Consider the following 12128-nt stretch of genomic DNA (forward strand, 5'->3'; position numbering starts at 1 on the left):
AGAAGTTCTCTGGAGTTAATTTGACTTGTCTAGTCAGTGATCCATTAAACATAGAGTTTATTGATTATTTCTTATGTGTATCAAATACAGGTTTGCCCAAGAAAGCACTGCAGGAAGTGTTTGTAGTGATTCGGCTTCTGCTAATACCTTCCCTTGATACTGAGCATTTAAATCCATACTTGACCATTGTTCTGAGATCTCACATGTTGCAAACACACTGTTTAGAGCATGAAACAGGAGTGCCTAGTTCCTAGTATTGACTATGGGGCAAAAAAAGCTACTTTTCATGAAACATTTAGTCTAATGCCCATATTAAAATCCAACTTGAATAATCAGGTGCCAGTAAATTAATTTAATACTGCAGTTCAAGCTCTCTTTGGTAGTGCTGTTGGTACCTGCCTTTAATATAGTTTAGTGGCAAAGTCTCTGTGAGCTAACTTGGGCATTTGGCTTGTTAGATTAATATTTACATGTCTGGTAGACTTGCTTTTCTTTAGATAAACTTCTGCTGTAAGGCAGGTTATGACCTTGAAAGACTTCCAGAAAGCAATACCAAGTTGCAGTTTTCAGAGGAAGAAGCTAGAACCTCTTGCAAAGGAGACTAAACACAACTTTGTCATGCTGCTGTAGATGCAAAGATTCTCATCATTCTATGATACTACTAAAACAGTCACAGTCACTGTGCTTAAGTAGTCATGGTGTCCAAAGCCATCAGATAAGAACATAATGATGTCTTGATACTGCTGCAAGTCTTCATTTTTCTGTGTTCTTAAGTTGTGCTTTATTTCTTCCTTGCACCTTACCAGATGCTCTCTCCATGTTTGTTTATAATTTTATTAATGTCTTGGTTTCTGCCAGATGACAATTTTTAGCTTTTAGTTTGCTAAATTTGCTGGGCTGCAATAATTAAATGTGTAAAAGATAAAGGAGACTCCTGAACAGAGTATTTTTTAGCTTTCTGCTAATAGGATGTATTCCCTAAAATATGAAATCAGTGACAATTTTATAAACTGCTAGTATAAAGGGAAGATTCTTCATCTGTTTGAGTTTTATTTAACATATATCTAAGATGTTCTTGAGTTTAGGGAATTGGAGGACTAGGGGTGCTCTAATTTGTTACATATTTGCTACAGAGTTCATGTTTAATTCTGGACCACTGACTTTCAGAAGTCAGAAGCCCTCAGCTAGGATCCCACCTGAGGAATCTGAATTTAAAGGAAAGCTAAAAGAACCAACAAAAGCCCTACACAAAACAACCAAGAAAACCCAGAAGTGCTTAGAGCGCAGTTGTTCCCTTGCTTAAATCTCTAATTGTAGTGTAAATCAAATTCCTCAATAGTCACAGCTTATCTAATAGTCCTCTGCCAAGTATTCCCAGAATTATGCTGACCTAAAAAAAATCCCAGAAACTGAAAACTTCTCTGGTTTTGTGATTTATGGGCTTTTTTCCTCCTTCTTGCAATGAAGCTTTTAGTTGGTTTTGATTTTTGTGCTTCCTAGTATATATGGAGTAACAACCAATGAGCTTCATCCTTCAGACCAGGTGATCCAACTTACCTGAAGATGGTCAAATTCTGTACTTCCTTTGAAGGATGCATTTTTTTGAAAGCTTTCATCATTTATCATAGATAATATTGCACTGAAGAAAGTTCTGCATGGTTCTGTGTGATACACTGTTGTAAGGTCTCATGTTAGTAATTTGTTTTGAAGCATAGAAGTGAAATGGGTAAAAATGCTAGAATTGGACAGAAAAGTTCCATGATCTACAGTTTAATTTGTTTCAGTAATCTGGTACTGACTTTTTCACAGCTGTGTTCTTACTCAGAGGTGGCAATTTGATGATACTGAAGGATTGCCTTGTGCATACTATCTTCAGTCTTAGAGTGTCGTTCAGTTGCCCTGTGCTTTTGTGGGAGGTTTCCCTGTTGATTCCTGCTGAGCCACCATTAGAGTAAGAGCTGTAATTACATTCCAAAATTTAAAGCTCCTGTATGTTTTTTTAATTCAGTGTTAGAGCAAACCTCCTACCATGTAATGAAGTAGCACTTTTTCCTTGTTCTGCCTTTATCTTGTGCTGCTGTACAGCTCAAGGGACATTAGAGAAAAAGATTAATCATTTTTAAGTAGAAAAGAGATGTGTACACTGTGAGCCCTAATATGTTGTTTATGTCCAGATAGTGTATGTCAGTTTACCTGTTGGACACTCCAGTTTTCCAGTAGGAGTAGAGAGGTAATTTTACACTAAAGTGTGGACATAACACACATAGCATTTTTAAATAGGTTCTTAAATGAATTCTGTTCTTAGTGATTAATTGATTTTCTGTTTTTATTTTCCTTTAGATACTCTGCCTGCTCATGGAAGATCCAACTTCAGAGATGAAAGGTCTAGTAAAACGTATGAAAGGTTACAAAAGAAATTAAAAGACCGACATGGAACTCAGAAGGATAAGTTAAACAGTCCTCCATCATCCCCTCAGAAATGTCCTTCTCCTACAAATGAGCATAATGGACTTGCAAAAGGACAGGATGCAGCCAGTATAAGCACAGGTTCTACCAAAAGCAAGTCTTTGAGTAAAGGAAAGAGCAGTTCTCAGACAGAGACAGAAGTAGAAGGTAGGTATTCATGGAAATAATATAACCCATTTCATGCAACTCCAGTGTCTATGTGAGCGTGGCATTAATAGATGGCACATCACACTTTGAAAGTCTTGAAGTGCAGCAGTAGTTTGTAGCTGCCCTGGCATACAGAGAGTGGAGTTAAGGGCAGTTGACCTGCTCATCACATTGTAATGAGAGCAGAGCTCCTGACATGTGAGTCTCCATGTAGGTGTGAGTAGATTTATCAGTCATACTTCATACCACTGTTCAAAGGAAAACCCGTACTTTGTCCAGAGTTATTGGTTCTTACATCTTAAGGAATCACAGAATGCTGATGGTCAACTTGATATTGCAAAACCCATGGAAAGAACCAGGTAACTAATACAGGAAACCTACATTCAACTTCTTAAGCAGCAGCATTTTGTAGGAGAGATGCTGTTGTTACATAAAATTCACATCATGCTTTACAACTCAGTACTGAAAAGCCTTCTTAGAAGAAGAGTAGTTGTTACAATCGTCACTATTGAGTTCATGTTTTATAACACACTGCTGTAGTAACATCTTTATTTCATCAGAAAGCTGGTGACCTCAGGAATGCACTGAATTCACTCAGTCTTGGGCATAGAGTTGTTGTCAGATCTGATGATGTGTGTCACTGTGCTGCTTTCAGGTCACTGTCAGAGCACTTCAGATGCAGCATCAAAGATTTGGCATCTACTAAATATAAGTTTCTTGGAATAGAGAATTGCGGCTAGTGATGCTGAGGGAAACAAACTGAGTTTTTCAGTTCACTGAAGTTTGCTTTGAGGTGATGATTTTGTGTCATTATGTCATAGAATCATAGAATCAACCAGGTTGGAAGAGACCTCCAAGATCACCCACTCCAACCTAGCACCCAGCCCTATCCAATCAACCAGACCATGGCACTAAGTGCCTCATCCAGGCTTTTCTTGAACACCTCCAGGGACGGCAACTCCACCACCTCCCTGGGCAGCCCATTCCAATGCCAATCACTCTCTGGCAACAACTTCTGCTAACATCCAGCCTAGACCTCCTCCTGCACAACTTGAGACTGTGTCCCCTTGTTCTATTGCTGGTTGCCTGGCAGAAGAGACCAACCTCCACCTGGCTACAGCCTCCCTTCAGGTAGTTGTAGACAGCAGTGAGCTCTGCCCTGAGCCTCCTCTTCTGCAGGCTGCACACCCCCAGCTCCCTCAGCCTCTCCTCACAGGGCTGTGCTCCAGGCCCCTCACCAGCTTTGTTGCCCTCCTCTGAACATGTTCCAGCACCTCAACATCTCTCTTGAATTGATGAGCCCAGAAGTGGACACAGTACTCAAGGTGTGGCCTGAGCAGTGTTAAGAACAGGAGAAGAATAACCTTCCTTGTCCTACTGGCTATACTGTTTCTGATGCAGGCCAGGATGCCATTGGCTCTCCTGGCCACCTGGGCACACTGCTGCCTCATCTTCAGCTACTATCTACCAGTACCCCCAGGTCCCTTTCTGCCTGGATGTATTAGATTGCTGTAAATCAAAAGGAATGTAAAGAAAGTAACTAAGACTAGGAAATGTCCTGGTTGTGTAAAAAGCTGTGTAGGTGGTGCCTTGTGAAAGTTTAGTCCCAAGGGACACTTTTGAGCTCTAACTGGGAACTGTTGCTCCAGATGTGAATGGATACTTGTCACTGTAGTCCCAGAGTGACACTTGTCTTGGCATCTGTTTACTTTCCAGTCTGTGAGGCACAGGTCATAAAAAGTTCTGTTGCTTATATATGGCATGAAGGTTATGTTCCTTTTCTATGACAAATGGAAAAGTCCACTTTTCAGAAGTGTTTGATTCAGGAGACCTTTATGAAAACGTTGTGCTGAGAGTAAGAGCAAACAGAAGTCAGAAATGTCTCTAATCAGTTTAAACAGCGTAAACTGCCTTAGAAGTATAAAGTTGTCAATAGATTGGACCTGTGGTTTTTAGAGAAGCTTTGTAGGGGCTGTGCTTCTTTTATTTTTATCTTTAGTTTAAGGCAGGTTAAGTGAATTGAAGATGCCTGGCCATGGCTTCAAAACTGCTCATTTACAGGACTGAGATAATAACATTTCCATATTGTTTAGAAGGAAGCACTTAAAACACTTTATAAACTTGTAAGGTTTTTTGTAAAACTTAGATTCTTTCCCTGAGATGCAGCTGAAGCTTAAGCTAAGGTTTGCTCTTGCAACTGAGGGAGGCCAGTGGTGTTACCAGTAGTTTTCCAGCTGATGAGCAATAATGTATTTAATCTGCTGTAACTTTACTGAGTCTACAGCCAAAGAGAAATCTCTACATAATGTTTTGGCAAGAGCTCAAGTTCTCCTGAGCAGTACTTTGTTTGAAGTTACACATTCATAAAAGATAACCAGCCTTTCTGTAGCCCATAAATCATAGAACAGATTTAGAAATAGCTTTATCTGAACAACTTCTCTGGGAGACCTTTTTTGGTTTTATGTTGCCCTGGGTGAGTGCAATTTGGTGTTCTGCCTGATAAAAGCTTCAGTCTATGTGCAGTTGTCACATTCGAAGAGCTGTTTCACTGTAGAGTCACTGAACAATATTCATGGGTGCTTTCTGTTTGCTTTGATTTTGGTTTTGAAGAAAAGGATGAAGAAACAAAAGCACTTGAAGCACTTCTTTCCAATATAGCCAAGCCAGTGGTAAGTAAATCAAACTTCCCATAAAATCAAAATGTATCTATTGGTATTTTACACAGTTACACAACTCCTTTTCTCTCTGAAGTTTGAAGGATCTTTAATTTCCCACACTAAAGAAAATTTGCTTAACTTCCTGTCACTGAAATGTAAATGGCCAAAGTAATTTTTAGTCTATTAATATTTATGAAGCTAAAATTGCCTTGATACTTATTATGGGAAATTCTTCCTGTCTCCTCTGTGAATTTTCAGTGTTAACAGAATTATAAAAAACACATACAGAAAGAGCTTATAATGTTGCCAGTAACATAATGATCTCTCACTGTAAAGTCTGTATCCCAATTCCTCTCACATTGTTCAGTGTTAAGTATGCAGTAAACATATTTTGCACACAGGCATGAGGGATGCCTGGCACGACTTTTAAAACCTTAGCAAAAGTGAGGTGTTGGAAAACCTTTGAAAAGAAAGACAAATTATGGCAGATTTCACTTTAGTCTCTGTCACCTCTAGGGGAAAGAGGCATCAGATGTAGCAGGGAAAGTGACTGTCAGCAGTAGCCTTCTGACTTACATGCTTGAAAATCTACCAGTTTTTAAAACATACTTCATCTCCCAGATGGCCTAGCCCCAGTTTTAATGTCCCAGCCTTGATCTTTCATACATTACTTTACTTCCTGGTGAGGAGAAAGGTGAGAGAACTGAAACTGTTTAGACTGAAGGGAGAAAAGAAGGCTCAGAGTGGACTTTCCAAACATTTATCTTCAGGGAGAGTGCAAAGACAGTGGAGCCAGGCTCATCTCAGTGTGCCCAGTTTCAAGACCAGAAGCAGTGAGCACAAATGAAACGCAGGAGGTTCCCTGTGCACAGTAGGGAACACTTTTTTAGGGCAAGGATGACTGAGCACTGGCACTGGCTGTCCACAGTTTATGGTGACTCTCTCTCTGGGGATACTGAAAAGCTATCAGGACATGGCTCTCAGCAGCTAGCTTCAGGCGACCACGCTTGTGTCATCATGGCCAGTAGCCATGCAGTCATTTTATGGCAGTCCAAGGACTGAGACGGGATTTTAATTCCAAAGGAATAACTGAATGCTTGGCATTCCTGCTGTGTTCATGGATCAGAACAGGCTAACATCTTCAACGCCCCAACATTTTCAGTGGCTCAGCAGCATGGAAGCAGATGCTGTCTGCATCAAGTCTGGTAAGAAAGAGTTGCGAGAGTTGAGGTGAAGACTTAGCTGATCCTAGGTGTTGCTGTGCTGTAGATGGTAGCTTGGACAGTCAAGTTCAGTAGCACTTAACAGGATGACTTTGGTGATTTGAACTAGTGGGGGTTAGTAAAAAGAATTTTTGGAGAAGAAACTGGGTCTGAAAAGAAAACATCTTAAGGAGATTAGGGTCTAGAGGTGGGAGAAAGTGACAGGGTAAGGGACAGCTCCAACAAGGAGCACAGGTCCAAACAACAGTCAAGACTTAAGGGATTCTGAAGCAGATGAGGAGACAAGAGCAGGGAGAAACAGAATAGCAGGTGTGAATTATTTGAAGAATACATTGGAGAGCAGGTAGCTTTTTGATTTGTTATAAGCAGACTGGTAGTGAAAGGGTGATGGGAGTCTGAATGTCTTGTTAGTAAAAGTGAGGATAGGTAGGCATAGCAGGCAGTAGTAACAAGAGATGGAAACTGGCTAAGAAAAATGAAGATTGGTGAGACAAGGACACTGAAAAGTCTAGGGTGAAGCAAACAAGGAGTATAGGCTGGAATGAAGAACCACTGATTGGGAAGAGATAAAAAGGGCCAGACCCATAGCATGGCTTTGGTAGGAAATGATCTTAGATTGTCTACTCCAATCCCCTTCCCTGCCTCACAACTACACTCAGCTGCTCAAGGCCTCATCCAACATGGCCTTGAACACCCCTGGGGAGGAGCCATCCAGAAGGGTGATAGCTGTGAGAAATTAATATAAGCCTACATCTGCTAGCACTGTTTTTTATCCAGGACCTGGGACATAATCCAGCTCTCAAACATCTCAGCTTTCTACTGACAGCAAGTTACCTGCAAAGTCTTGGCAGCAGAGGTTTAGCTTTGCCCCGTGCTGTTTCACTGCCCAGCTATGCATCTCATCTTCACCTATTTGCTGTCAGTTTGTTAGATCAAGCAGTGAAAACTTGTGCAGTGGACCTAAAGGCTCCAGGCTCGCTGTAGGATGGTGCGAGGAAGAACTTCAGGGAGTCGTTTGCTATTGAAAGAAATAAAAATGAATAAATAAATCAAGTTATTCTAGGAAAAGACATTCATCAGAATACTGTTTGAAGAATTCTGTTCTGTTCTCCAAGTGAAACAGGGAAGATTTTGCTGGTCTTTGTGTTAAAGATCACAGTCACCTTTCAGTTTCTTTGTTATTAGTATTATTTATTTAAATACAGCAACCTGCTGTTCTTTCTGTACGATCCCTGCTATTCACTGTACAAACTTACCTGCTCTGGGAATGGATCAAAGCAGTGTAGCTAAAGAAACTGGTGTCTTTGACTCCGTTTGGCTGAGTCATCAGAGGCTGCCCCCCAAAGGGAGCACATGCTTCTGCATCTGAATGGATGCAGGAACAAAGTTTGCTGCAAGGTAGTGTTGTCATTGGGGCATGCTAGACAGCAGCATTCTCAGTGGCCTTCAAACCATGAGTGTCTGCTGGCCTGCCCTTAACTTTGTCAGAATCTGGAAACTCCATTCTCTAGAAGTATTGACAGTCCTCTGCCAGCTGTCAGCACCATCCAGCCTCAAGTTGGGGTGTCATCAGTGGCTGCACTGCCAAGAGAAATAACAACTCTGAGTTTCCTAGGGTGATTAGAGTGAGACTGTGAGAAGTGTGACCAACAGGTGGTGTCTTTTTTGGTGCTACAGGCATACAAAAAAGCAATGGAGTCCCAGTACTGTCTTGTTTATTTCACTTCCTTCCACTTCATGCTCAGCCATCCATACCTTTTAAGCAACCCTGCTACTTCTCCCCACCACGTCCTTACAGAAATGTCACTGTGTGGAGTTGTGTGATCTCTTTGCAGACCTCAGAAGACATCACAGGCTTAGGCAGTAGTAGTCACCTGCAGATTAGACAGTGCACACAAAGGCAAAAAAAACAAAGCCCCAGCTCTTGAAAGAGGCTTATGCCTTTGCAAGAAGCTATCAGGGCTCTGAGTGGGTAGAAGTCTGGCTCATACTGTAGCTTGGGAGAGCGTAATGTGATAAGAGAAAGGGAGGTTGTGTTACCTGTTTAGGCCTTGCAGGATCAGAAATTACCCTCCCACAGTTTCTCCTAGGAGATGTTTTCCTCACCCTCCCACGAGTGAGCTGAGAGACTTGGATTTTTACACTCTCTGTTTGTAGTTCCCATCAGATACATTCCTGTAGGGTTTAGATTAATGCTTTGCTTGAAATACTCACTGTGGGGGTTGTGCCATGATGCTTTTTGTGATGGATCATAAACACCCTGTTGTTCCCTGATTGATCTGTAGTGGTGATCGTGCAGGTGTTGTCCAGAAGAGTGTCCACTGCACAATATACTGTTCTAGAGAGCCTGGAGTAGCTGTGACCTCTCCTGGGATGTTCCTGTCTTAATGCCCAGTTCCAGGGCACACCCATCTGAATCAGGTGGTGGACTCCAGGGTGTACTTTTATTCACACATCTCTTTTCAGTTCTGTGCAGTATGGGGCACGTCAACTTTGTTGCCTTCAGAGTCCCATTAGGTGATTTTATGAATATGTTCTCATGTTCTTAAATTTTCCCTTGCCTCTGCTCCCATCCTTGTGGCAGTGTTAAGTTGGTAAAGTGGTGCTGCCACCAGATGACACTTCTCCTTAGATAGCTCTTGAACTTTTTACATCCAGATGTAAGTTGGAGTGGTCCTGCAGATTGCAACCTGCTTAGTAGTCCTCAGCGTTTGAGCAGGAACCTTCCCTTGTTGTTATGTCCACTAACCAAATAGCAAAGAAAGCAGAGAAGACAAGGAGACCTAAAAATGGAAAGCAAAATGAGGAATGGAGCAAGGGGATATATATTTAATAAGGAGGGGCAATATGAACTCAGAATTTGAGAGTTAGTCAGACAGCACATGAATCTCTTGGGAGGGCATCATGTTTTATGGTTCATGCATGTTGTGTGTAACCTTTCAGACCTGTAGAATGTGGTGCATTGTAAGTACCTTGTGTCACTGTGAATGCAATCCAGTTTGCACGTGCTAAAGCTGCCCTCTTGTTCAGCCCAAAGGGCATCTGTAATGTAGTTATCAAGAGTCCCTTTTGCTAACAGAGTACTGGATTAGAATCTCAGGTAGGTGCATTCTGGTCGAAATTCAGTTTGCTTGGCTCGTTAACCAAATAAATTCTAATCTAGCAGAAAAGTCTACTTGTTGCAGTCCTAATTAAATGCCCAGAGAAGAGTTTTTGTATGTACCTGCTGCAGTACCTCCAGTGATTTTGGAGACATTCCAGAGCTTCTATATTTTTCATATGAGAACAAAGTCAACAGGAAGGTATTTTAAAAAACCATAGTACTGGGAGTTGGGAGCATTGTCATTTAATAAAACAGATGATTGACAGTGTGTGAATGCTTCATAAATGACACAGTCGTTTTTATGTAGCCCACTAGGTGGCACTTGGGACTTAGAAGTCCGTTTCCACTCAGCCCCGGGCCCTGGGACTGCAGTTTTGTCAGGACATTTCTTGGGTTGCCACTTGGAGTTAATCTGTAAAAACTAAGAGTTATTAGGCCAGTATAATATTCTGATGGGATGACTTTGTTCTGTTTTATTTGGTACTGTGGTGCAAAAAGCAGCATTTAAATGGCAGAGGTCTCAGAAGTTGTATTTCTACAGGTATCAGACATTCAGGCAAGAACAGCACTGCTCATGTGGTCCCCTCCATCCAGCGACACCAGAGAAGATGCTGACAAGAGTCATGTGCCTGATGTTTATACTTATGAAGTGATGATTTCAAATACTGGAAAAGATGGAAAGTACAAAACAGTATATGTGTAGGTAGTCATTATTTGTATTAAATTGCTGTTGCATTGTTTCATGTGGCATAAAACCTCATTAGAAAGCTACATTTGAGTAATTACTAGTTCTGTGCAACATCTCTTTTGCAATGAGCTACTTTGTTTGCAGTAGAACTGCTTCTGGATCGTTACTAAGGTCTCTACCATCAGAGTTTAAGGACTTTGTTTTAGGGTGTTAGAAGCATGTTTTAATATCACTTAGTGGCATTTCAACTAGCTACTCTAAAAACCCTGGGTTCTTAATTAGTGAGATAGACAAGTAAGAGAAATACAAATTGTATCTGCAGTTATTTACTTCAGAGTGTGATTTTGCTCCCACTAAGGTTACCTCTCTCTTTCCTGAAAATGCTGTTGGTAAGGGACAGTTTTAAGGTACAAAATGAAGCAAGTAGATTGACACACAAACACAACTCTAGCAGCAGCAAGGCATAAAAAACTCTTCAGTTGTTTCATTCCTAATAATTACAATTACAATGATTACAATTTAATAATGTAAAGGTCTTTAATAATTACAAATCTTTGTATTTAACCACTTTTATCTTAGTCACCTTCCATGGATTTCACAGAAGCAGTTTGTGAATCACAAATAGGATATTGCTGTCCAAGAAGCTTAGAGGAAAGGAAATGAGCTTTGCTAACATAGGCTAATGACAGCAAAAGCAGACTAATAAGTCACTGAGGTGCCTCTTTTTGTTTACTGGGCTGTAAAAAGTAGGTACATGCAGTCATTAACAGTTTTAGTTAATCTTTTTTTTTAGCAAGGCTCAACTGAGATTCTAAAGGCCCCAGTAATTTGATGTTTTTTGAGTAATAAAGTGCATGTCTGACTGAGTTTTCATGAAGAGAAACCCAAAGCTGCCAGGGCAAAAGAACAGAAATTAAATCTGAGAAGCCACTATAATTCAAAGATAAATTCATTTTCTTCTACTCTGTTTAGCAACAGAAACAATCTGCTAGGAAATATCCTTCAAAGAAGGAGTGTTACATAGATGGGGTTCAGATGTGTGTATTTTTATACACGTATGGGACTCTCAAACAGTGTTAAACCAAACAATTTCTTTTCCAGTGGAGAAGAAAATAAAGTTACTGTAAATGATCTCAGGCCAGCAACTGATTACCATGCAAAGTGAGTATCTGTATTCATTAAATTCAGTGGACATGTCTTAAAAGTCTCATTGAATTTGTGTATTTACATAACTCTTCGGAGATCCCTTACCACATCTCACCCTCCTTTGAGTAACAAATACTTTTGGCTTAGCAGACCACTCAGTGTGTTTTGGAAAACAGAAAACCTTTATGCCATCATCTAGCATCTGTGCTCTTTACTTCCAGTGTCATGCTCTAATGGTCTAATAAATGTGTATAAATATATGAGGGCTGGGTGTCAAGGAGGAAGGGGCAGCCTCTTCTCACTTGCACCTGTGATAGGACAAGGGGCAGTGGATGTAAGCTACAGCACAAGAAGTTCCACCTCAACATGAGGAAGAGCTTCTTTACTGCAAGGGTCACAGAGCGCTGGAACAGGCTCCCCAAAGAGGTCATGGACTCTTCAGAGACTTTTGAGACCCATCTAGATGGTTCCTGTGCAACCTGTGCTAGATTCTGTGGTCCTACTCTGGTGGGGGGTTGGACTTGGTGATCTCCAGAGGTCCCTTCTAACCCCTAACACCATATGATCCTATGACTAAAGCTGACTGGTAGGAATGGTGTACTTCAAAGTAAAGGACTCTTCTTTTGCATCACATCTATTGACCAAGATAGAAGCAGTGGCTAAGTATTTGTAACTGGTGTTTTAGTCATGAGGCAGCA

At 41.0% G+C, this 12128-nt stretch overlaps 1 protein-coding gene across 7 annotated transcripts in view; it reads left to right on the forward strand.

The window, feature by feature from the left end:
* The window catches only part of FNDC3A (fibronectin type III domain containing 3A), a 105306-nt gene that overhangs the window by 71252 nt on the left and 21926 nt on the right, over window positions 1-12128 (forward strand). For all 7 annotated transcript variants that reach the window (XM_064175796.1, XM_064175804.1, XM_064175817.1 and 4 more), the window contains 4 exons: window positions 2341-2613; window positions 5224-5282; window positions 10138-10295; window positions 11386-11445. In XM_064175796.1, the coding sequence (XP_064031866.1) occupies window positions 2341-2613; window positions 5224-5282; window positions 10138-10295; window positions 11386-11445 (550 nt within the window). The remainder of the gene's footprint in view (window positions 1-2340; window positions 2614-5223; window positions 5283-10137; window positions 10296-11385; window positions 11446-12128) is intronic.

Source organism: Pogoniulus pusillus, chromosome 3 (assembly GCF_015220805.1).
Source record: "Pogoniulus pusillus isolate bPogPus1 chromosome 3, bPogPus1.pri, whole genome shotgun sequence".
NCBI lineage: Eukaryota > Metazoa > Chordata > Aves > Piciformes > Lybiidae > Pogoniulus > Pogoniulus pusillus.